General features: G+C 41.3%; 1 protein-coding gene across 1 annotated transcript; it reads right to left on the bottom strand.

Moving 5' to 3' along the window:
- Positions 1–3,564: 3,564 nt before the first annotated feature.
- Positions 3,565–26,120, bottom strand: helz2a (helicase with zinc finger 2a). The gene is made up of 20 exons (XM_064967611.1): positions 25,913–26,120; positions 22,937–23,555; positions 20,642–20,828; positions 17,878–17,985; positions 16,513–17,024; positions 15,730–16,383; positions 14,615–15,407; positions 14,424–14,499; positions 10,778–14,321; positions 10,590–10,672; positions 9,559–9,699; positions 9,307–9,468; positions 8,802–8,946; positions 8,471–8,587; positions 8,133–8,322; positions 7,915–8,049; positions 7,515–7,727; positions 7,267–7,423; positions 6,989–7,156; positions 3,565–4,158 (listed from the first exon to the last, which is right to left on the bottom strand). Exons 2-20 carry the CDS (start codon positions 23,533–23,535, stop codon positions 3,992–3,994), a joined length of 8,151 nt encoding a protein of 2,716 aa, XP_064823683.1. The 5' UTR covers positions 23,536–23,555; positions 25,913–26,120; the 3' UTR covers positions 3,565–3,991.
- Positions 26,121–27,050: the final 930 nt, after the last annotated feature.

Below are 27,050 nucleotides of genomic sequence, written 5' to 3'. Positions count from 1 at the left end.
TCAACAGTGTTCAACAGTCTGATGGCTTGTAGATAGAAACTGTTGGTGTCAGACCTCATGCTCCGATACCATCTGCCTGACGTTAAGGGAGAGAACAGCCCGTGGCTGGGGTGTTTAAGGTCCTTGATGATGATCCGTGCCTTCCTCAGGCACCATTTATAGTAGTTGTCCTGGATGGGTGGGATACATGGTCCCAGTGAAATACTGCTCGCTGGAGGCCCTTGCAGTCATGGATGGAGCAATTCCGGTACCAGGCTGTGATGCAACCGGTCAGGATGCTCTCGATGGTACAGTGGTAATATTTGGAGAGGACCCGGGGCAGCATGCCAAATTCCTTCAGCCGCCTTAGGAAGTAGAGACTCTGTTGTGCCCTGTTGACAAGAGTGGTGGTGGTGTTGGTCCATGATAAGTCTCTGTGATGTGGACGCTGAGGAACTTAAAACTCATGACTCTCTCTACTGCAGTCCCATTGATGTGGATCGGCGTGTTCCCTCCTCTTCTTCCTGAAGTCAACAATCAACTCCGCTATTTTGCTGACGTTGATTGAGAGGTTGTTGTCATGTCACCACAATGCCAGTTCACTCAGCTCCTCAATCGTTGTTGTTGATTATCAGGCCAGCAAACTTGATGATGGAGTTGGTGCCGTGCAAAGCCACGCAGTCGTGGGTGAACGTGGAGTGAAGCAGAGGATAGACATTTGGGCACGTCATGACAGCCAGTGCCAGCCAGTGACGGGAGGTGGAGGAGCTGACGAGAGAGAATACAGATAAGAAAACAGACATTCTAAGCTTTGTAATCCATTTACTATTTTTTCTTAACTATACATTAATTACATAATATATTGTTATTATAATAGTCAAGTTTGTTACTATGTAACGTGTTGTCAAAACATTTGTACATAGAGAAATTGAATAATTTTATGATTTTATTTCTTCCAATGTAGCATATTAGACAATGATCAATATACACTACATTACCAAAGTATGTGGACACCTGCTCGTCAAACATCTCATTCCAGGGCCTCCCGAGTGGTGCAGTGGTCTAAGGCACTAGGGCCACTAGAGATTCTTGGTTAAAGTCCAGACTCTGTTGCAGCCGGCCGCAACTAGGAGACACATGGGGCGGCGCACAATTGGCCCAGCGTCGTCCGGGTTAGGGGAGGGTTTGGCCAGCAGCGATGTCCTTGTCCCATCGGACACTAGCGACTCCTGTGGTGGGCCGGGCAAGTACTGTTTTCCTGGCTTCCACCGAACCCAGATTCATCCGTCTGGCTGGCAGATGTGTTTCCACTGCTCCAGAGTCCAATGGCGGCGAGCTTTCACCACTCCAGCCGACGCTTGGCATTGCGCATGGTGATCTTAGGCTTGTGTCCGGCTGCTCGGCAATGGAAACCCATTTCATGAAGCTCCCTGTGAACAGTTCTTGTGCTGATGTTGCTTCCAGAGGCAGTTTGGAACTCGGGAGTGAGTGTTGCAACCAAGGACAGACAATTTTTATGCGCTTCTGCATTCGGCGGTCCCGTTCTGTGAGCTTTTGTGGCCTACCACTTAGTGGCTGAGCCGTTGTTGCAGGTAGACGTTTCCACTTCACAATAACAACACTTACAGTTGCCCGGGGCAGCTCGAGCAGGACAGAAATTTGATGAACTGACTTGTTGGAAAGGTGGCATCCTATGACGGTGCCACGTTGAAAGTCACTGAGCTCTTCAGTAAGGTCATTCTACTGCCAATGTTTGTCTATGGAGATTGCATGACTGTGTGCTCAATTTTACACACCTGTCAGCAACAGGTGTGACTGAAATAGCCACATCCACTAATTACAAGGGGTGTCCACATACTTTTGTATATATAGTGTAGTTATGAAATGTTTAGCACTAGGGGATGGCATGCATGCAGTACAGTGTGTTCGATAACAAAAATGTGTTCACAGAGAGGCCAAAGGTGGCATTCTCTGCTGGTTAAGGTATTAATGTTGGACCCTTCAATACTGACACCGCTCTGATTGACCCCAAAGTCCTCACCCACATAAGCCAAGCCTACAGTCCAATTACAGGTACTGATCACACACCAATCGATATAGTATAACACAAGTGTCCACAGGGGCCAACTATAGAGTCCACCATCACTATAAGAGGCTGCGCCAGCGTCTATGAGAAATGGACAGTGTTGATCTCACCCTGCCTTTCCTCTGATGCAGGTGTCTTCACAGCACCAGTGAGAGGAGTATACTACTTCAGGGTCAGTGCCATAGATAAGCGCAAATCGCAATACCTGAGAGTATGCTTGTTCAAGATTGACCAGAGTATAATGTGGCCTCATCCGTGGAACAGTAACAGAAATGTTGTGAGTGTATCCAATGGAGTGATTCTAGAGATAGAGGGAGACTTGGTCTACAGGCGCCTCCCCTCAGGCTTCAGTCTCTATGGCGATAGCGATAATGGCTGTTTATTCAGTGGTTTCCTGTTCTTCCCTATGTGAGGGGAACACCATAAACAGTGTTGAGCCAAAATGATATCTAGACATCGGTTACTCTGAGCTCCATTGTTTCTGTTTTAAAATATGCATTACAACAAATGTCAACAGTGGTCAGGACTATTATTTTGTATAATCTGTTGAATCTTATTCAGTAACATTCTTTCTGTGAATTGTGTCTGTATCTTGTAAAAATGCTGGTATTATTCTCCTCAACTAAATGCTATATACTGTCCTATGTTCTTAGAAAAGCGAGTGTCGTAGCAGCGATACACTCTTAGAACAAAGGGTTCAAAAAGGGTTATTCGGCGATACCCATTGAATAACCCTTTTTGGTTCCAGGTAGAACCCTTTTGGACTCCATGGAGAACCCTCTCTAGAAAGGGTTCTACTTGCAACCAAAAAGGCTTCTTCAAAGGTTTCTCCTAATGGGGACAGCCGGAGAACTCTTTAAGGTTCTCAATAGCACCTTTTTTTCTAAGAGTGTAGAGAGGGGAACAGCCAGAGTGGGGCTGGGAACAGCCAGAGTGGGGCTGGAAACAGCCAAGGGGAGTGCACTACCACCTGTGCCATAAAGCTTCAGACCTCTTAACAGAACACTTATACCTTCACATACAAGTATGCTACAGTCTTAAAGGGATAGTTAACAGATAATAAATTGTAAATGATTTTCTACTTGCCTTGGCTCTTGTTGGTTGACCCAGACAGTACATGGTGTTGGTAATTAGTATTGCAATAAAATGTATAACTTTGTGTATTATTAAATTAATCATGGCATGACTTTAACTACTACAAATCAAATGTGTGATAGAGGAATGTATATATATATATATATATATATATATATATAAAATATAAATCTTCAACTATCCCTACAAGATCGACATCACTGTAGTTGAATCATTGCCTCTATCAAATTGAGTGTGAGTGAGGTTACAGTTTAACTCCCATTCACTCCCATCCACACATGCAGTATACTTATGAATAATGGGTCAGGGTGATATGGTGAAAATATAGTTTGCTGATGGTCAAAACACAAATTGAGGTATTATCTCCCTCTAGTAGTAAATAATGAAGTGACATATACACTAAATAGATAGTATGGCTAGTTTAATATACAATGATTAAAACATTTCACAACCATTCTAAAACATACAAAACATCTGACTGAGTATAAAGCACATCTGACACTTAAAAAGCTACTAAAAATGTGTAAAATGTCAAGGTTAGCAATAAACATGTAGAAATATATATTAAATGTCTTGTATTACCAGTGCAATGATTGTTGCTTTTCTTTTATACATAGTTCTGAAATATCATTACAATAACATTGTATGTGTAACAGTCCATATTATGTTCATTTGTAAAAAATTCATTAGCTCTCGTCAGTAGTGCAAAAGTCTTCAGTTTCTCAGAAGCGTTAAAGATCAAGATTTCAAGCGGCACCATAGCAATGCATATCTCAATTTTCGAAATGATCCCCAGCAGTCAATTATGGGTACTGCAGAATCTCTACATTTTCATTTTCTGTTTTGAAACTTTGAGGCTCTTTTGTCCTTTGATTTGGTTTTGACGTGTGGGCTTTGAACTTGAATGTCCTTAGCAGGATCCACCACACAGCCACATTGCTGGTAATGAACCAGCAGCCTATTCCACAGTGAGCTGCACCTCAGCAACTCTTGGTTTCCTAAAAGGAAACAAAGAGCAAATTTAAACTGCCAATTTGCATGTTAAAGCACTGCCAGTAAGGAATGAGGATTTAGAAAATAAAACACATTTGTCCCGTTCTACAGTCTTCTCAATTCAAGTGTACAAAACAATGTAACAGAATGAGAATCTAACAATAGACATGGGAGGATTATTGATTCACTTCAAATCCAATTTAATTTGTCACATGCGTCGTGAAATGCTTATTTACAAGCCCTTAACCAACAATGCAGTTTTAAGAAAATAACCCCCCCCCCCAAAAGAGATAAAGGTAACAAATAATTAAAGAGCAGCAATAAAATAACAATAGCGAGGCTATATACAGGGGGTACCGGTACAGAGTCAATGTGCGGGGGCACCGGTGTCGAGGTAATTGAGGTAATATGTACTTGTAGATAGAGTTATTAAAGTGACAATGCAAAGACAAAAACAGAATGGGGGGGGGGGGCAATGCAAATGATCTGGGTAACCATTTGACTAGATGTTCAGGAGTCTTATGGCTTGGGGGTAGAAGCTGATTAGAAGCCTCTTGGACCTAGACTTGGCGCACCGGCACCGCTTGCCATGCGGTAGCAGAGAGAACAGTCTATGACTAGGGTGGCTGGAGTCTTTGACTATTTTTTAGGGCCTTCCTCTGACACCACCTGGTATAGAGGTCCTGGATGGCAGAGAGCTTGGCCCCGGTGATGTACTGGGCCGTTTGCACTACCCTCTGTATTGCCTTGTGGTCGAGCAGTTGCCATACCAGGCAGTGATGCAACCAGTTCGGATGCTCTCGATGGTGCAGCTGTAGAAACTTAAGGATCTGAGGACCCATGACAAATCTTTTCAGTGTCCTGAGGGGGAGGTTTTGTCGTGCCCACTTCCCGACTGTCTTGGTGTGCTTGGACCATGTTAGTTTGTTGGTGATGTGGACACCAAGGAACTTGAAGCGCTCAACCTGCTCCACTACAGCCCCGTCGATGAGAATGGGGGTGTGCTCGGTCCTCTTTTTCCTGTAGTCCACAATCATCTCCTTTGTCTTTATCACATTGGGGAGAGGTTGCGGTCCTGGCACCACACGGCCAGGTCTCTGACCTCCTCCCTATAGGCTGTCTCATTGTTGTTGGTGATCAGGCCTACCACTGTTGTGTCATCAGCAAATTTAATGATGGTGTTGGTGTCGTGCAGTCATGAGTGAACAGGGAGTACAGGAGGGGACTGAGCACGCACCCCTGAGCGGCCCCTGTGTTGATGATCAGCGTGGCGGATGTTTTGTTACCTACCCTTACCAACTGGGGGCGGCCTGTCAGGAAGTCCAGGATCCAGTTGCAGAGGGAGGTGTTTAGTCCCAGGGATCTTAGCATATTGATGAGCTTTGAGGGCACTATGGTGTTGAACGCTGAGCTGTAGTCAATGAAAAGCATTCTTACATATGTGTTCCTTTTGTCCATGTGGGAAAGGGCAGTGTGGAGTGCAATAGAGACTGCATCATCTGTGGATCTGTTGTGGCGGTATGCAAATTGGAGTGGGTCTAGGGTTTCTGGGATGATGGTGTTGATGTGATCAATGGCCAGCCTTTCAAAGCACTTCATTGCTACAGACGTGAGTGCTACGGGTCGGTTGTCATTTAGACAGGTTACCTTAGTGTTCTTGGGCACAGGCTCTATGGTGGTCTACTTAAAACATGTTGATATTACAGACTCAGACGGGGAGAGGTTGAAAATGTCAGTGAAGACACTTGCTAGTTGGTCAGCCCATGCTCGCAGTACACGTTCTGGTAATCCGTCTAACCCTGCAGCCTTGTGAATGTTGACCTGTCTATAGGTCTTACTCACATCGGCTGCGGAGAGCGTGATCATACAGTCTTCCGGTACAGCTGGTGCTCTCATGCATGTTTCAGTGTTATTTGCCTCGAAGCGAGCATAGAAGTTGTTTAACTTATCTGGTAGGCTCAGGTCACTGGGCAGCTCTCGGCTGTGCTTCCCTTTGTAGTCTGTAATGGTTTACAGGCCCTGCCACATCCGACGAGCGTTAGAGCCGGTGTAGTACGACTCGATCTTAGTCCTGTATTTACGCTTTGCCTGTTTGATGGCTCATCGGAGGGCATATAGGGATTTCTTATAAGCTTCTGGGTTAGAGTCCCGCTCCTTGAAAGCTGCAGTCCTAGCCTTTAGCTCAGTGCGGATACTGCCAGTAATCCATGGCTTCTGGTTGGGGTATGTACGTACAGTCACTGTAGAGACAACGTCATTGATGCACTTATTGGTAAAGCCAGTGACTGATGTGGTGTACTCCCTCCTCAATGCCATCGGAAGAATCCCGTAACATATTCTAGTCTATGATAGCAAAACAGTGCTGTAGTTTATCATCTGCTTCATCTGACCAGTTTTTTATAGACCAAGTCACAGGTGCGTCCTGCTTAAATGTTTCCTTGTAAGCAGGAATCAGGAGCATTGAAATTATGGTCAGATTGTCAAATGGAGGGCGAGGGACAGCTTTGTACGCGTCTGTGTGTGGAGTAAAGGTGGTCTAGAGTTTTTTTCCCTCTGGTTGCACATTTAACATGCTTTGGTTGCACATTTAACATTTTCAATGCACACTATTTCCTTAATTTAGACTCTAAGGGACGGTTTCCTGGCAACAGATCAAAGCTAGTCCCGAATAGCATGTTCAATAGAGTTTATTCATTAAAATGCTTTTTAGTACACGACTAGGCTAAATCTGTCTGGGATATTGTCTCTTTGTGTGCTACAGAGGTGCCTGATATGAGTCAACAAGGTGAGCAGAGAGACATTGGCCATATAATACCACCTGGAACAGTTTCTTACCAATAATGCACAGTCCCTCCTGAGCCCGAGTGATGCCCACATTGACTTGGTTTGGGTCCATGACAAAACCAAGCTTCTTGTGGAGCCATGCTTTGGTTGGCTCTGTTTCAATTTCCGACTTGGGACAAGAGCGCACAGTAGACAAGATGACATAACGCCATTCACTTCCTGTAGAAAAAAAGGATAAACACTCAGCTGGAGTTCAGTTTTCCTTCCCTTTCCATATATTGTATTTTTTTATACTGTAACTTTGTGCCTCATGGACAAAATAACTGTACCTTGACTCTTTGTGATGGTATTCACGTTGACGTTCTGGATATGGTTCATTTCCAGTGTTTCGTTCACTTTGGCTACCTGGGCATTGTATGGTGTCAGAATAGCTATGTCGCTAGCCGCCACCCCAGCACGCTTGATCAACAGAGAGGCGACGCGAACCTGACAAAAAACAAAATGTTTATGTTTCACTGTTACCACAGAATTATGCATTGACAGTGTTTCCAAACATTGCTTGGTGGTGGTTGCTCACCGATTCCTCAGCCTCTGCCGAGTTGGCCTTTGAGTTTTCATTCCCCCGTTCGGTGGAGACCACAAGACTGATCTCTTTTCCGTAAACGTGTCCAAAAAGGATGGGCGTCAGATGATGAGACTGAGCGAGCAGGACACTGTCTTTCCGAGTTGTTTCAGTCTTGAGAATACCGTTGTAGAACTCCTTTGAAGGAAACTCACAAATCCGCTCTTGCTGAAAAGACAAAATTGCAGTGAGTGCTTCCCTAGTTCTATACGAACAAAATGCAAATGATAACAAAGACAATAGAGAATGTTTGTGCAAGTTTCTAATCAGATGTGGAATGTTAGAGAAGAATCAAACCACACAACTTCTACAATAGAACATGGAAATATTTCCCAAACCAATCCATGCTTCATACCATTCTGTACTGCGTATCAAGCATCAACGCCTTTTCCATGTAACGCTCAAACAGAGATTTCCTCATGCCCAACCTTGCTGAAAGATCACTGTGCGTGATGGGCTGCAATTGCTTGTGATCGCCGAGTAAAACAATCTGAAAGGAGAATACATAATCATAAAATAGGTTATATATTGCTTGCAGATTGAGAAACGAATTAGTAATTGATTATCAATTACCTGTTCAGGTTTATGTGTCACAAGGGGGATGAAGGCTTCAGGCTCAGTTGCCATGGCACACTCATCAATGATAATCTGTTTTAAGTCCAGTTTGTAGAAGTTGGGATTTGACGCCGCAGTACAAGTGCAGAGAATGACATCATGCCTCATTAACTCGTGATTCCGAGCTCGATTTAGGAGGTCTTTGTAGCTTCAAGTTAAAAGGTATATGGGAAAATAAAACACCAAATTGATAGAAAAATCATAAAATGTATTTCATAATTATACATGAATTAGGTAAACGTTTTCTCTTCAAATAAAATCCTATGTGGTTATTTATTTAAATGAAAGTAAGTTACCTCTCAATCTCCATGTCTGTGAGATCCTCTCCCCTTTTAATTCTTGCATCAAAATTTCTAATTTCATTGGAGAATGGGTTCTCAGCCATCCGAATAAGATGATGCAATGTGATGGAACTGAAAACAATTTAAAAAAAGCAAACCATACTTTACACATGTATATGCAGACATCATGTCATAACTGTTTATTCCAAGTAATGATCAGTAATAAAACAAATAGTTGTGCGATGCAAATATAAAGCCTCAAATTTCATTATAGTCCCCCTTCCTTGGCACAACCAAAATAAACACTGACAGTTCTTTCTCTGCACGTAGATAAAAGTTAGCTGACCTGAGCTCTCTCTTGGGTCTCTCCTCCCTGATTGACCTGCGTGATAGCTTCAGGTTGCTGCCAGGGTAGGGAAACTCCAACATCTCCATCTGCTCACTGTAAACACGAAGTGGCTTCAACACCTTCCGGAGTTTCAGAAGTTGACCTTTGACAAATATGATGAGACAAGTTTTAGTGCTATGCAGTGCTTGACTTATACTGAAATGGATGCCGTTACTCATTTTGGGTGTCAGTACTGTTTATATTTAGGTGCAGGAACTCCTCAATACTTCTGAGCTAATATTCTATAAGAGGTGCAGGAACAATTTGAGGTGCCGGTAGTCAGTTCCGGTAAGCACCTGCCAAAGCTTAGTACTGGTGCTGTGACAGTGGTATGGCAATCTGACTGCAGATGTATCTGACTCAATGAGACCTCATAAAAAGAGACAGCGACACAGGCCCACAGTGAAATAGCAGATGCAGGCATACCTAACATCATCTAAGGAGAAGGGGGGTAAATTCTTACCAGCTACAACATCCACCGATTTATTAGAGGGTCCGCAATATAGAATGCACCTCCTCTTTGAAGACCCCCCAGCAGCTTTAGGCCTTAGGTGGTTTGGGTCTTTTTGGTTTTGCAGAAAGAACCAATAAACAAGGTGGACTCCAACCACCGTCTTCCCAGTGCCTAAGAAAAGGATTAGAATGCATTAAGATTCTAACTGAACTACATGAGGAGAAAGGTAATATAGGCTTTGTAAAACATCAAAGTGCTTACCTGGTGGCCCCTGAATGAGAGTGAATCGGTTGTCGAGGGCCTCTTTAATAGCTTTGGTTTGACTAATATTCAGATCAGGAAACTTGGAGGAATGAAGTTTGATCTCAAACCTGGCAGATCTCAGCTCTTTAGTTACAGGTGCTGTGTAAAATATTACCACATTAACGTCCTCACAACCTCACTTATTACCAACAGACATGAGACATGAATTTACCATGAATCTATTTGTCAAAGTTAAAACTAAAATGTGTAAAAATTCAACGGAAAGTGAATTTGCGCTTAAATCTAATTTGCTGGTATACCGTAGATGGTGGCTTGTCTAGTGTTGTGTTCTGAAATAAAATGTGTTACAGTGACCTGAGAAAGTATTTACCCCCTTGGCATTTTTCCTATTTTGTTGTCTTACAACCTGGAATTAAAAATATATTTCTGGAGGGTTTGTATCATTTGATTTACACAACATATACAACTACATACCTATATATATATATATATACCTATATACCACAACAAGAAATAAGACCCCCAAAAAAACAGAAAACTTGAGCATACATAACTATTCACCCCCCCCAAAGGCAATACTTTGTAGAGCCATCTTTTGCAGCAATTACAGCTGCAAGTCTCTATAAGCTTGGTACATCTAGCCACTCGGATTTTTGCCCATTCTTCAAGGCAAAACTGCTCCAGCTCTTTCAAGTTGGATAGGTTCCGCTGGTGTACAGCAATCTTTAAGTCATACCACAGATTCATAAATTGGATTGAGGTCTGTGCTTTGACTAGGCCATTCCAAGACATTTATAGCAAAGGGGGTGACCACATATGCATACACCACTTTTCTGTTTTGAATTTTTTAGAAATTTTTTAAACGAGTTGTATTTTTAATTTCACTTCACCAATTTGGACTATTTTGTCTATGTCCATTACATGAAATCCAAATAAAAATCAATTTCAATTACAGGTTGTAATACAACAAAATTGGAAAAACGCCAAAGGGGATGAATACTTTTGCAAGGCACTGTAGGTGTATTTACCAGAGTTTGTCCTCTTGCCACGAGCAATGTTCTTCACAAGTTCATTAGCCTGAGTGAGGTTGTCGACGGCAGCCTCTTTACGCCTGAAAATAACACAGAATCAATAATTAATTAAATTTCACATTTTATCTTCTTTCGACTCTAAAAAACACATTTGTATTTGACTATTAAATAGTCCAAATACTTACACATCAGGTAACAGCTTTGGAATGAATTCTACTGTGAATCTTGTGTCTTTCCCGAAGACCCTGTCTGGAATCTTGGCCATGGACATGTGATTAATCCGGAAGTCTATCTGGACATAGGAGAGGTTTTTAGCCTCATCCTCATCAGTGACCCCAGTGGTTATTCCATGAGCAACCCAAATGAGAGATGGGATATTGCTGAGGTCCACATGCTGATCATCATCAGCGCCATTGTTTGGCAAATCCACTCGATTTTGGTACCTCATGCGGATACACAGAAAGCTGTGTTTGAGACCATACTCAATGGCCCACTGTTTCATCTTCTCAAGTGACAACTGGAAGAATCCACCAAGTTGACTTTCCTTCTGTATCTGTTTCCATGTCAAAGGCACATCTTCAAGGACAATGCTGTCATTTTCTGTTACAGCGTTGGAGGCTGACTCCATCTCACACAATGGTTTCCATATCTTCTGATACTCCTGGTAAGTGGTGTATGTTTTCTTTGATGAATGGAATGCATACTTGGAGAAACACAGAGTTGGGTCTTTTGAATGCTCCAAGCAAATTTCAAACTTGTTACGTACAACCAGCATCTGAACCACAGGTACTAATAATCCCCGTTGTGTGTCAGTGCCCAGTTGCACCTCCAGTGTTTCACCAGACTTTACCCTCAATGGCAATTCAATGTAATGACCTGGATTTGGATTGGTTCTGGCCGTTGGTGTATATTGGAGCAGACCTGAGCAGACCTGTTGGTTATCCTTTACACTTGAGCTGATGGTCTGTAGGGACTGGAACACGCTGTCCAAGTTCTCCTCCTTCAGAGCTGACAGCATCCCTTTCCACAAGTCTGTTGGCACTGATGTCACAAATGGACGAGGTGACTGTTGTTGCAGTTCAGCGTGGATGTTCTCATTTGTGAAGGAGTATACTCTTCTCTTCCATTTCAGAACCACTTGGTTGTCATGTTCATTGAACTCTGGTTGGTCTGTCAATTGCAGATCCCTATACATGATAAGGATATTTTCTGGCATGGAGGATCGATTAAATGGAAAATACACTTTTAAACTGTTTCCAGCTGGGGAGGCATCAATGACAAAGGCTATCTTCTGTGCACTTTGATTGTTCAGCTGCGATGCAAAACTCAAGCAACGTGCTTTCCTCTCATACGTTTTTTGCTTTTCAGATTTTCTCGAAAAACTCAGACAGGACTGGTCAATTTCCAGAGAAGTGTACCTGACTGCTTTATTTTCAAGAACTGAGTGCAGGAGCCTCTGAACAATAATGTCCACGTACCGACGAATGGGCGAGGAAGCCCAAGTGTAGCTTTCAAGCTGAAGGTCATAGTGGCCAACTCTAGATAGGTATGTTGAGTTAGAGCGTAGAACATATGCTCTATGGATCGTCTTATTGAGTTCAATGATCAAAGGCAGTAGCTGGGGATGAATGTCATCAGTTGCTATCAGGTCCACAATTCTAGGGATATCCTTGTCTTGAAATGCTGATTCAAGACTCCTCACAATGGATGTTAATAGAGAGAATGTCTCAGATGGCTGGACAACTTGACCATGATGGTCTTTATTCTCTGTTCTCGTTGCAAGCATCTGATTGGACACACCTGGGTAAGGTTTAGAAACCGCATCCCTCTGGTTATCATCAACGTTACCAATCTGATCAATGCAGTGACAGAAATGAATAGACAGGGGAATCAGAGAACTGTATTTATCTTTTAGTTGACAAAGCTTCTTTGTGTTTGGCTTGTCTTGGCATCTGACTGGGGTGCAGCTGACTGTCTTTGCATCTTTGAGCAACAGTTCAGTGACAGCGTGGTTAAACATAACCATGAGCTCTTCCACCATCTTATGAGACCGTCTTCTACCAACGATTATATCATCATCAGGGGATTTATAGCGCCAGTCTTCCTGTTTCCTGTCCTTTCTGTGAACCTCAGAAAAGTGACATGCTTTGGCGAGGCAGCCCTCTAAAGTGTCATATCGTTGGCCATTATCATCAGAGTTTTGGATGATGTTTTCAGCTTCCTCATATGACAACTTTCTATCAGACTTTATTTTAGATAGGCTAAACTTACTTGTCTTGATGCGGTCTGTTTTCTTGTCAATTTGCACCATCAGTGATATGGCATTTCGTTCACATCCAGGGAGTAGACTGAAATGCTCGGTGCTCAGACAAAGTGGGAACATATAAACAGGCTCCTTTCCAGGGGGATAAAAAGCAATTCCATTCTGTTGTGCATCTTTATCCAATAGGCTGCCCTTGGTCACACGGCTTGCAACATCAGCAATGTGAACTCCAATCTCGTAGTGTTGACCTAAATCTCTTACACTGATGGCATCATCAAGATCCTTGGAATGTGCTGGGTCAATTGTAAATGTTATGAATTCTTGATAACACCTTCGTTTTTGCGTATCTGTGTTTAGTTCCTTGAGAATTTCATGGTCATTCTCAACAGAAGTGGCCCTTGTCAGTTGATACTCTATGTCCAATACTTCTAGTCCACTATCTAAAGAGGCCACTTTGGGAAGGACTTTTACGACAACTCCTAAAGGGTATCGAAATTGCTCTCGCCACTTCAAGACTTTGACAACAAAGAGATTGTTTCTTTTGGTTTCCTCATTTCTCTTCACAAATTTTTCAACTCTCAGATCCTCCAGTTTTCGCACGGCAATGTAGTTTGGCTTGTCCTTCCAAACTGGGGTGTAAATTTTGGAGATGCATTTGTTGATGGGTGTCATCACCTGGTTGTCATAGTTATCAATGGTACAGACAAACACCATGGAGGAATTGTCAACCTCCACCACATCTAGCACTTTCCCATTTGGGGGATGACACTCATTGTCCAAGATCTCCACAACAACCTGATCTCCAGGAAAAGAACGACCAATATTCTTTCTACCTTTGATAGAAATGCGGAGGGAGGGCTCTTCAAGAGGTATGGCGTAGCCTGAGTCAAACCTCTCCAAACTCAAGTGACAGTGTTTGTAGATACTCGGGTCTCTGTTTATCAATGCCTGAAGGTACAAAAGGGAGCTGTCTTGGCTTGTGTTCATCTCAAGTCCATTTAATGGGTTGACAATTGGCTCCCCCTGGGTGATACCCAACAGGCCGTCAGCTGTTACAGTAACTCGTACATCTTTACCCTCGTCAAGAAGCTCCCTCAGTATTTGGTCATCTATGCCGGGTATCTCAGATATGGATGACTCACTATCACTGTTGTCCTCCTCGTCCCCTTTGACAAATCTTGAAATCTCTCTTACTTCTTGTTTCAAGTAATCTTCAGTAAGGGTTTGTGGATCTGCACTGTTTTTGCTGATGCAGTGGTCTATGTAGGCTTTCCATATCCTTGAGCTTTTCCCAAAGTAGCAGAGAGCAGCAGCATCTCCAACCACAACAACCTGGGATTGAGCCCTAGTCATGACCGTGTTCAATACGCGAGCATCGTTGAAAATCTCGTGACAAAGTGAGTCAGAGGAAAGAAGGCTGTCACGGGTTTGAACGGCTGTCAATACTATTGCCCTGAACTGTTTGCCTGTTAAGAAATGAAAATATGTCAATGTTTTTAAAGTATACAACCCATTATTATGTTCAAGGAAAAGATTATATGATGTCAAAATTACAGTCAAAAATATACCTTGAACATTGGCTATATTTTCCACAGTCACTTGGCCATGTCTTTTTTTCCGAAGCTCTTTCCTGATCAGTGAAACCTATCAACCAATAAAATTACGTCATGTCAGGCTTCAAATACAATATTGTCGATAGTTTATCATTTGCTCAAGATATACATTATAAACATGGTGGTATGTTCAAAGGACAATTTACCTGGCATCCTTCAGACAGGACACAAATTGAGCTTTGATCCTGATTTCCCCATGCAGGTGGCCAATCTCTGAGCAGATTTTGCACTACTTCAACCACGGATGCAACCTCTTCACGATTAAACCACGACATGGATGTGTTGTCCAAGTGAGATTCTCCTCTGACATGGTGGAACCTCAGGGGGTGGCAGTTCGGATGAGCTGGGACATTACCTACAGCCTTGATGGCATCAGACTTGCCAACATAGAAGTTAGTGGACACGAATTCTACTATCTCTTTGGTGGAGCGATAGTTCTCGTTGAAAATGATTCTGCTTTTCAAAGCTGCACTACTCTCTTGGGCTTGATAGTAGTGGAACAGACGGTTCAGCAAGGTGTGATTGGAGCGTTGGTCATCGTCCACTGAAAAGAGCTTTGGTCCCATCTGCATGTGATCTCCAGCTAGAACCACTCGAGTTACTGGCCCAGCCAGACCAAGGGCCGTCAGAGCTTCACATTCAAGCATCTGGGACGCTTCGTCAATCAGGATGTGGGTGAAGTAGCCGCCAGGGAGCTTCAGGTCATGTAAGTGCATTGCCATTGCAGTGGTTGTTATGACCACCCTACAGGAGTCGACTGTATCTTTGTCAGGTAGGGAGAATAATTGTCCGTTTTTGGAACGATGACAGTACTGTAAGGTGATCACATCAGTAGATTGTACCGATGATTCCTCTGCCTTTATTCTAAGAGGTTTGATTTCAAGATCTCCAGAGTTGACAGACTCATGGAAATGACCTTTCACATACAAATCTGCAGAACTGAAGAAAATAATGAGTGTAATCTCTTCTATGGTTTCACCTGCTATGTACTTTTGTACCAACAATAATAATTCACCAGGTTTTAATAAGGATAGCATGTTCCAACTATACAAAAGACTATTACTTTTCATAACTTCTACTGTACTATTACAGGCTCTAATTACAAATACTTGTTATGATTATAAACATATTGAAAATTTGGAGGCCACATAGTGTATATTCAACCCATTGCATAACCAATATTATACTTACATTACATTTATATTTGAGTAATTTAGCACAAGGTCTTATCAAGAGTGACTTACATCAAATCATCTCCTACCTGTTTGTAAGGGTGCAGATCAGTACTCTATTGTGAGGCTGCCGTACCAGCTCTTTAGCTGCCGTAGCTAGAGTAAGGGTTTTCCCAGTTCCAAACGGTCCATAAATGAGGAGTGGTGACACACTTCCTGCTCCATCAGTGTCTCCAATGATGAATTCCATAGCTGCTTGCTGCTTTGCATTGAGGTTGTAATTTTGCTGTGTTTTGCTCACAGGGACAATGCAGTTCCTGAAGTCTGGTAACACTCTCTCTGTGTCAGGAAGGAGATCTATGGCTTTGTGCATCTCACAAAACTTCAGACGATTCAGCTGGAACTGAACTTCCATTTCACATGTTTCATTGTTTTGGAGTTTCAGGTCAGAGCAGCATCTTTCAGACAGCTTCAAGTGCATTTTATTCTTACTTGTGGCGTCTTTGAGGATGATGGCTTCGTAGACCTTGTGACTTTGATTATCTGAAGATACTGGTCCTATGAGAGCTGATTGGATGCTTCGTCTCAGCATCAAACCCTCTGGGGTGTCTGGGGTGAGATTATAAGGAACTGAGACAGCACAGAATAGTTCCCCCAGAGGAGCTATCTTCATCCCGAACTGAGGGTCGTCTACAGTGGCCTCTAGGGTGACCGACAAACTGATGGTTGTTTGAACGTTGAGTCTAAAAAGGTATTAGAATGTGGAGAGATTTACTGTAGGTAGGTTGATTGCCATTTTAACTCATGTATATTTAACATTGTAAATGTTTCACTATATAGTACTCAATAAATACTATAATTGCTCTCATTACCTTGAAACCACCTGATCTTCTGCCTGCTCCTCTGTGTACAGGAAGCTGTGCATTCTCTCTTTGTAGTTCTGGTGATTTATGGGCGTGTTGCGGTCATCAAGTGGTTTATATGGCGTACAAATCTGAGGCTCATATTCCATAAGCAGCTTTTCCTGTGCCTTTGTCTTCTCCATATATGGGATGATGTCCCTGTTCCCCTGATGCCAGCGTTCTTGATTTAAAGATGGATGGATGTTGTCCTCTGGTGGCACCACTAGCTGAATGGAAGGCTCTTTTCCAACATTAACTTTGAGTTTCTGCAAGAGCACTGGCCTTGTGTCAAAGTCGAACACCAACCACTGTTGGTAAAGACCCGGATTGTTGGACTTGAAGGACACGGTGATGTCATAGGTCATGTCTGAGTTACAGAACGATTCACCCGTGGAGTAAGTGCAGGGCTCAGGACTGTTTTCATCCAGGGAGAAAGAGGCTCCCGGTTCCTGTTTCAGTAGTGATACATGTGCAAGTTGTTTCTGTAAAAAAGCATTGGACACAATTCATTAGGTGCCACTACTACAATATTGTGACTTAAGCAATTTGGACACAATTCCTGTTGCAGATGGAAGTTGCAAGTGACATCATCTCAAGCAACTTTGCAGCTACATGAAGCAATTCAAACGCAATGGAAATTGCATGCAACATCACATCATGGTATCATAAATGATTTGTTTATCCAAACATTTGATAATTGTAACACCATCAATATAGACAAAATGCTGGCTGTACAATTTAGTTAGATAGCCAAAATGTTGCCTAATTGCCAATCATGTTTTCACAAGCTAGCTAGTTAATCAAGCGACCGCCGAGCTAAGCTTGCTAGCTAGTGCAGTTGATGTTGAACAATGTCATTTAAAACTGGACAGAGAGGTCTGTGTTCACTTTTCAAATGAAACATATTGACTGCCAGACTATGTACATGAACCATGACTAGCCATGGTGTCTATAATATTTTTGCCATGTATCTTTGGTCAGGGTTTACAGCAGCACTGACAGTTGTGTTGACATGACAACTGGGTCAGAGTTCCGATCAGAACGATATGAAGAGTCATGTAAACCTTTTCCTGCTGACTGGACATTGCATACAGTCATTTCTGTGAAATAGGATGGATTTCTATCTCTTGCGATGCAATGCAACTACGACGACGACAACACTGAGCAAACGAGATGCAGTAAAAGTGCAGTAAATGCAGTCGATTGTGGTATATTGGACGCAGTAATTGCAGAATAACTGTAGTTGTACTGTAGTTGTACTGTAGCACTGAGTGACAACTTTGCATGGAGTACTCTTTGAAGTACAACAAGTTAATAATGGTATGTTAGCCTTACCTCCGACTGTATTCTGAACTTCCATGTCAGCGGCACATTTTCTCTTTGACCTGAAATCATCATGTCCTTGTCACACCTGATATTGACACCAGACACTGCCTCAGACATCTGAAAATGGAAGGTATAATCACAATGGCACAGAACGTTTCAGTTTGTGTTAAAAAGCTTGCAATATTTTATACAGTGTTGATGTAATTATTGTATCAAGGTAATTTGCTTAAAAATCAACTTCTGTTGGACCAAATCCCTTCCATGCTTCAAATCAGTTGACCTGGAATGACTCCAGTCTAGCGGTCCAGTGCTGAGGCGCCACTACAGCCTTGGGTTCAATTCAAGACTGTGTCATAGCTGGCCATGACCGGGAGCTCCATAGGGTGGCACACAATTAGCCCAGCGCCATCTGGGTTAGGGGAGGGTTTGGCAGAGGGGGCTTTCCTTGGCTCATCGTGCTCTAGCGACTCTTTGTGGCGGGCCAGGTGCCTGCAAGCTGACTTTGGTCATCATTCGAACAGTATTTCCTCTGACACATTGGCGCGGCTGGCTTTCGGTTTAACCGAGCAGTGTGTTAAGAAGCAGTGTGGCTTGACGGGTCATGTTTCTGAGGACGCATGTCTCTCCCATGTCCGTTGCAGTGGTGAGACAAGATCGTAACTAGCAATTGAATATCATGAAATTTGGAAGAAAAATGGGGTAAAAAAAAGCTTTTACGGTCAGGAAACGTATGGCTTTGTTCCCAGAACCAATGGGACACCACAAATATACGTTCACAGAACTTCCAAGGAACCAAATGTGCTAGCTTGAAGTCCATAGAAATCATCGATAAATAATATATTTAACAAATAAAAATGTAAAGATTTCTAGGAGTATAAGGCATTACCAGGTACTGTTCATGGCCCTCTCATGAAGATAGATATGTTTTATATGGCCAACCACTTAATATTAACATTAAACAGGTTATTAAATAGCAGTTAGCTGGTTTTCAATTTATTTTATTTGAATACACTGTGATTAGTTGATACAAAGCAGTACAGAGAAAATAAGCCATTCTTTCTTGGACTAAGCAGCCTACCTATCTAGCTAAGTCAATCTAGCTAATGTTAAGGTTGCTGTTGGAAGAAAATCTCTTAATTCCCAGTACCTCCCCTCAATGTACCCTGCACATTTCATGATTCTAGGACAAAGAAAAAATATTTTAAAAAGTGTTTGAAGTTTCGAATTTGTATGCTCATTTTTATCCAATTTCCAAAACAATTTCAATTTTGGAGATACAAGGTTTTCTTCCGACAGAGACAATGTGTTGTTCTTGGTTGGCCCATTTTTATACCTAGTCTAGAAAGTTAGTTCATAGTAGCTATGTTTCACAAGAAAAATTACCTAATGTAGCTAACACTAATTAGTGCTTGCAAATGCACATCTCTCAACAACTGAATCTAGCTAGCTGGCTGGTGAGTAGGCTAGATCTGATTTGACAACTAGTAGGCTAACTTGTTGAGATAGCTAATGATTATTTTACTAATATAAAAAACTGGCTAACCAATAGTAGGCCTATATTTGTGTTAGCTATTGACAACATTAGCTAGATCATTTATTGAATGTGGTAGGTTGATAAGATTCTAATAACTTTCCTATGATTTGTGTTGCAGCTGTTCAGTTGTGCAAGGAAAAAAATCATGACTTCACTCAAGTTGTGTCCTTCCCCACTTCAATGTGTTGTCACCCCTTTGTAAAAACCAATCACAGTGTCGGATGAACAAAAACCGAATAAACAAATAAATAAAATACACATAAATCATAATCAGAACAATGTACACTACCGTTCAAAAGTTGAGTCAATTTGAAATGTCCTTGTTTTTCAAAGAAAAACATCTTTTTTTCTCCATTAAAATAACATAACATTTATCAGAAATACAGTGTAGACATTGTTAATGTTATAAATTACTATTGTAGCTGGAAACAGCTGATTTATAATGGAATATCTACATAGGCGTACATAGGTCCATTATCAGCAACCATCACTCCTGTGTTCCAATGGCATGTCATGAGTCACCTCTTCACTGTTGACGTTGAGATTGGTGTTTTGCTGGTACAATTTAATGAAGCTGCCAGTTGAGGACTTGTGAGGCATCTGTTTCTCAAACTAGACACTCTAATGTACTTGTCATCTTGCTCAGTTGTGCACCGGGGCCTACCACTCCTTTCTATTCTGGTTAGAGGCCGTTTGCGCTGTTCTGTGAAGGGAGTAGTACATAGCGTTGTACGAGATCTTCAATTTCTTGGTAATTTATCGCATGGAATGGTCTTCATTTCTCAGAACGAGAATAGACTAACGAGTTTCGAGCCTGTAATCGAACTCACAAATGCTGATGCTCCAGATACTCAACTCGTCTAAAGAAGGCCAGTTGTATTGCCTCTTTAATCAGCACAAAAGTTTTTAGCTGCGCTAACATAATTGCAAAAGTGTTTTCTAAGGATCAATTAGACTTTTAAAATGAGAAACTTGGATTAGCTAACACAACGTGCCATTGGAACACAGGAGTGATGGTTGCTGATAATGGGGCTATGTATGCCTATGTAGATATTCCATGAAAAATCAGCTACAATAGTCCAGCTACAATAGTAATTTACAACATTAACAATGTCTACACTGTATTTCTGATCAATTTGATGTTTTTTTTAATGGATTTATTATTTATTTTTCTTTGAAAAACAAGGACATTTTTTGAACGGTAGTGTAAATATATATATTTAATAGAAATGGCCTTACAATATCAGCCTTTTTAATTATATCCTTGTACTCTCTCAGTAGATTGCCCTGGTATGAAAGTAAACCCTGCTCTTCAGCAGCAATAACTGTCTTCCGATCAGTCTTGTCTCTTGTGCGCCACTCCTGTAGTTCTTCCGCTGAGTGAGCATCAACACAGTTGCTCCCAAGCTCACATGTAGAGGCCCTCCTATAGATAAATTACATTACATTTCATGTTTTAGAAATATTAGACATTAGATATCCAACTATAAGTGTCTGAAGAATAGGATCAGACTCATTTTATCACTGGCACAGTTATGCTGGGCTGTGATCTAGTCAGAGGAGACTTAGTGTATATTGTGTTGAAAAACGGCATTGTCTTCTTTTCAGTGTGCTGTCTACTTACTAATTTGTTTGCTATATAGGCCTACTGTGGAATATACAATTAGTATACAAAACATTAGGAATACATGCTCTTTCCATGACATAGACTGACCAGGTGAATCCAGGTCAAAGTTATGATCCCTTATTGATGTCCTTTGTTAAAACTTCTTTGGTGTAGGGGGCAGTATTTTCGGATGAAAAGCATGCCCAGAGTAAACTGCCTGCTACTCAGGCCCAGAAGCTAGGATATGCATATTATTAGTAGATTTGGATAGAAAACACTCTGACGTTTTTAAAACTGTTTGAATGATGTCTGTGAGTATAACAGAACTCATTTGGCAGGCAAAAACCTGAGAAAAATCCAACAAGGAAGTGGAAAATCTTTTTCATGTGATTTTCTATCCAATATATAGTGTCCATGGGTTCATATTGCACTCCCTAAGGCTTCCACTAGATGTCAACAGTCTTTAGAACTTTGTTTCAGCTATGAAGGGGGAGCAAATAAGAGCTGTTTGAATCAGGGGTCTGGCTGAAAGCCATTAGTTTAGTCACGCGCACGGCCTTGAGCGCAAGCTCCGTTCCTTTTCATTTCTAAAGACAAAGGAATTGTCTGGTTGGAATATTATTGAAGATTTATGATAAGAAGCATCCTAAAGATTGATTCTATACATTGTTTGACATGTTTCTACAAACTGTAATAGAACTTTTTTGACTTTTCGTCTAGACTTTGTGCTCGCGCCTTGTGCATTTTGATTACTGGACTAAACACATGAACAAAAAGGAGGTATTTGGACATAAATATGAACTTTATCGAACAAAACATACATGTATTGTGTAACATGAAGTCCTATGAGTGCCATCTGATGAAGATCATCAAAGTTAGTGATTAATTCTGACTTTTGTGAGCCCTCTCCTTGGATGGAAAATGGCTGTATGGTTTTTTGTGACTAGGCACTGACCTCCTAACATAATCGCATGGTGTGTTTTCGCAGTAACGCCTTTTTGAAATCAGACACTGTGGTTGGATTTACAAGAAGTTTATCTTTAAAATGGTGTATAATACTTGTATGTTTGAGGAATTTTAATTATGGGATTTCTGTTCTTTTGAATTTGGCGCCCTGCAATTTCACTCGCTGTTGTCGAGGTTGGACGCTACCGTCCCACTTGTACAAGAGAGGTTAAATCAGCTTCAAACAGTGTAGATGAAGGGGAGGAGACAGGGTAAAGAAGGATGTTTAAGCCTTGAAACAATTGAGAGATAGATTGTGTATGTGTGCCATTCAGACAGTGAATGGGCAAGATAAATATTTAAGTGCCTTTGAACGGGGTATGGTAGTAGGTGCCAGGCGCACCGGTTTGTGTCAAGAACTGAATCCCTGCTGGGTTCTCACGCTTAACAGTTTCCTGTCTGTATCAAGAATGGTCCACCACCCAAAGGACATCCAGCTATGTTGACAACTCCAGCCTTACTTTTGTTATGACTTTTATTTCGCCTAAATGTATTGAGGCACTGTTATTTTGTATCCTGGAGACTTTTATTGTGAAAGCAATAGTATTCACAGGAGCACCTGCAAATTTTGAGAGAGGGGGAAGGAGACTGCTTGGCTATATCTCTTGGTCCAGGAGAAATTAAATCACAAGCAATATTTTTCTGTTATAACCCATGTTAAAAAAAGTTCTGTTGAACCCACAAGTCCTCCGATGGAGATAGGGTTAAATACCTACAACAAGAAATAAGGGTTACACTACTGTGGGGAGCACTGGATTCAACATGGGCCAGCATCCCTGTTGAACGCTTTTGACACCTTGTAGAGTCCATGCCCCGACGAATTGAGGCTGTTCTGAGGGCAAAAGGGGGCAGGTGGGGAGGTGTTCCTAATGTTTGGTATACTCAGTGTATGTGTTGTGTGATACTGACTGGGTGTAATGTACCTTTCACACAATTTGTAGGCTTGGTTGGTTTGAGGTGGGTCTCGATACTTCCACTCAGTCGTTGTCTCATTGTTATACTCGTTGGTCCTTTTGATGTGATTGAACGTGTTGAGGTGGTTCTGGAAATCTCCCCATGATGGAAACCATAGATCGCAGGCTTTGCAAAAGTGCTGATGCAGAGGCCGAGAAGCTGCTGCCGCCACCGGCTTATGTTTCTGTACAGCCTGAAGCAGCTCAGCCCGAACAAACCCCTCCTGGCTCTCAGCGTTCCACACAGTCATCTCTACCTCACTGTGTGCAAACCAACATCGATGGGCGCCATGCAAGCATTGCTCACCATTCATAACATACTTACAGTACAACCATGAGCTGATGTTCAAGTGGGGCAGGATGGGCAGCGGCCTGACTTCCTCATACAACAGTGTATTTTTCTCGTCATAAAGAACTAGAGTTGCCTTCCAAACATGCCTGTGCCTGGAATTGCACTTCAAGTTGATGCCCTTACAGGAGTACTGCCGTGGTCTGTGATGCAAGCAAGTTTTGCAGAGTTCCATGAACGTGCCAGGGAACTGGCGCTGAATTCTCTCTTTCGTAGTCATAGCGTGATCCCAGGTTTTCTCTGAAATTAAAAGACACAGCATGACAGGTTTTTGCACATATCAATATTTGTAACGTCCGTTGTTGGAAGGAGACCAAGGCGCAGCGTGATTAGGGTTCATCATATTTATTTAAAATGTGAACCAGCAAAAAAACAAAAACATTTACAACGAACGAAAAGCTTCGTCGTGCAAAACACATGCAACCAAACAAAGACAAGTTCCCACAACAGAAGGTGGGAAAAAGGGCTGCCTACCTATGATCCCCAGTCAGAGACAACGATAGATGGCTGCCTCTGTTTGGGAACCATACTAGGCCAACAAAGAAAAAGCAAACATAGATATACAAAAACTAGAGTACCCACCCTAATCACCACCCTGACCTAACCAAAATATAGAGAATAAACAGGGATCTCTAAGGTCAGGGTGTGACAATATTCATTTAGTTTATTATTGATATAGGCAAATGGTTGTATGAGACTTCAGTCCTTGATATCATGCATATCTAAGCTTTTACTAAAGAGATAGTTTAGTTAACCTTTCTTGTAATAAGTACATTAATAATTAATCACAGCAATTTGAGTATTGTGATCCAAAAAATAGTGAAAATGCTTAGAAAATTGCTTTGAAGTGTGAACCAGCAACATTCCTTCTACTGGTCCATGTAACTCGGCTAACACTAGCTGCACATTTAATTATCATGCAAACAGAAGGTAATAGTGCCTTTAGCTTTATATTACTTTCATAGAGGCACATTATAGCAAATAAAGTTGGAGTCTCCATAGCTGTTTCCCAACAGATAAAAGGGGAAACTCAAATGTGTCACAAGGGGTAAAGATCTGAAGCATACGGTGGGGGCTTCCACTCACCACCAGTGACCGCAAGTAGGATAAGATGGAGCAAGCTGAAACTCGGCCGATATTCTGCTTATTTTCTCATAGATTAAACTTTTGACCTTAGTTTTCTGTTTCCAAAACAAAAATCGGTTATGAGCAGTGTGTACTATGTTTTTTAGCCTTTAACCTTTGCCAAGGTGCAAGTCTAAGAAGCGGTAGATCTGTTCTATGTTCGCTATTTATAGATCAGTCATTCTCATTGATAGCAAGTCTAAGAAGTGGTAGATCTGTTCTATTGTGCACTATTTCTATGCTTCCCTTTCTTTAGTTTAGTTTTGGATCTTTTACTTTCGGTTTATGCACACCAGCTTCAAACAGCTGAAAATACAATATTTTTGGTTATTGAAAATACTTTTCACAGTGGTTTAGATGGTAGAATGATTCTCTACACTATACATTGCTTGTTTTGTCACATAAACTGAAATTAGGCGAACTAATGGAATTTTAACAACCAGGAAATGGAGGTGCGATTTCTGCATATTGCACCTTTAATTGTTATAGTATCTGTAAAATAGGACTGGCTGTAACCAGAAATATATATATGTTTACTCTGCTTGACTTGGACCTTGCTTTGTACCTGTCACCAAAATGATCAAATGATCTCAATAAAAGTTTCTTCAAAACAATATCCTCTAAATAGCAAAATATATGATTAAGAAATATATATACAGGTGTGTGTATATATATATGTGTTTGTGTATATATATATATATATATATATGTGTGTATGTGTATATATATATGTATGTATGTATGTATGTATGTATGTATGTATGTATGTATGTATGTATGTATGTATGTATGTATGTATGTATGTATGTATGTGCGTATATATATATATATATATATATATATATATACACACACATTTTTTTGTTAATTAATATAGCTATAAAGCTATTCTCAATTCAACAGGCTAACTGGTCTCAATTAACCAATTGCAGACAACATTAACATTAAGCAATACAGATATAGCTATGATATAGCAGGTGTGTGGTATGTGCATTGGGCGGTTGCTGGATCGAATCCCAGAGCTGACAAGGTAAAAATCTGTCGTTCTGGCACTGTTGATGTTGATTAAGGCAGCCATCGGCACCTCTCTGATTCAGAGGGGTTGGGTTAAATGCAGAAGACACATTTCAGTTGAACACATTCAGTTGTACAACTGACTAGGTCTCCCCCTATCTCATTAAAAAACATTCTGTGACTCCTGAGATATTCAAATCTCTGAAGGTATACTGTAAGTCACACGAAGCGAGCAAGAAAATAGTAACATTAACTGCCAATTGATTAATTTGTACACTGACAACATCTACAGCTGGATGTGGTATGACACATGAATGCAGAGCAATCTCAATGAAGTATTAAAAAACATGTTAGAGACATCATTAGGCCATCTGTCTATATTACTTCATGTGTATGAACCATTTACCTTTCCACTATCAACATAATGAACAACAACAGGAATATAAAAATATACTTGCCTCTTAGGAAAATGTGAAATGTACCATGGCTATGATGTGTTGTCCTCTTGAAATAAAATCTGTGAAATTATTCATAAGCTCATGTTACACTACAGTTCCGACACACTTCTAGGCTGAATATCATAATGTCTTGTATTGGATTAGAAACACTTCAGGAAGTGCTGCAGTATTTATCGTGTATGTCAACAACCACTAGATCCCTCCCTAGTAACAACAACAACATTACAACACTACTCTGTCAGTTTCGTTTTTTTTCTGAAATGAAACCTAAAACATACTGTAGGTTTCACTATGAGGTGGGCGTAGAACATAGATGAACTGTTGAGATAACTGACCACCACAGCTGGGGGATGGCTTTGCAGGGAAATCAGGTTTCATTTATCAGGAAGGAATGCACACACCAAGGTCCAACAGTGACGCACTGTGAGGTCATACTTGGCTGACATGTAAAATAGGCACTGTTATTAAACCATAAAGTCAGCATGATAACATTGTGGTATCAGGTGCCTTCAGAAAGTATTCACACCCCTTGACTTTTTCCACATTTGTGACCGACCGCCTTGATTCGGTCTTATGTAGCAACATTTTAAATTGTGTTTTTTACATTGGATAAAAGCAGTGACACAGAGCTACAACATGGTATATCATACACTGCATTTGAGGAGCAGTGGGGAAGTAATTCTGCTTTGGAAGCTGATAAACTTTTGAGAAAACGGCCTTGACTGCTTTTGTTAGGGCAGATTGCTCGGATCAATCCTTAAAGAGATGGGCGGGGCTTGTTGTGGAAATTTCCTGTCTTACCAAATCATGAGAGAGCAAACCACACACAAGTCAGAGTTATCATAAAGTCCATATTTAATTATATGAGCTTCACCATAGCCCTGTGACTCTCAGATCAATTCAGTGTCTATAAATGAATTCTCTGAGAGTGTCAACATAATGGCAACTGAGATCCTTTATAGCAAAGACACACCCATCTAAACTCACATGACAAATAACAGATCTTAGGAACATTACACAAAGAAAGATTTTACTTCAGGAGGAGTGAGTATCCCATAGCCAGACAGCATTGGCTATAAAATATCATTTAGTTTGCCCTCTTAAACTAAGCTCATATCTCGTTCTTGGTACCACTTAG

Source organism: Oncorhynchus masou, chromosome 6, assembly GCF_036934945.1.
Source record: "Oncorhynchus masou masou isolate Uvic2021 chromosome 6, UVic_Omas_1.1, whole genome shotgun sequence".
In the NCBI taxonomy this organism is placed as follows: domain Eukaryota; kingdom Metazoa; phylum Chordata; class Actinopteri; order Salmoniformes; family Salmonidae; genus Oncorhynchus; species Oncorhynchus masou.
This window is presented reverse-complemented; position numbering and strand designations above follow the sequence as displayed.

Coding starts and splice junctions, on each gene's coding strand:
- helz2a (XM_064967611.1), bottom strand. CDS start 23,535: ATGACTACGAAAGAGAGAATTCAGCGCCAGTTCCCTGGCACGTTCATG. Junction 20,829..22,936: donor GCCTACAAATTGTGTGAAAG/GTACATTACACC, acceptor ATTTATCTATAG/GAGGGCCTCTACATGTGAGC. Junction 15,408..15,729: donor ATCTGCACCCTTACAAACAG/GTAGGAGATGAT, acceptor TATTTTCTTCAG/TTCTGCAGATTTGTATGTGA.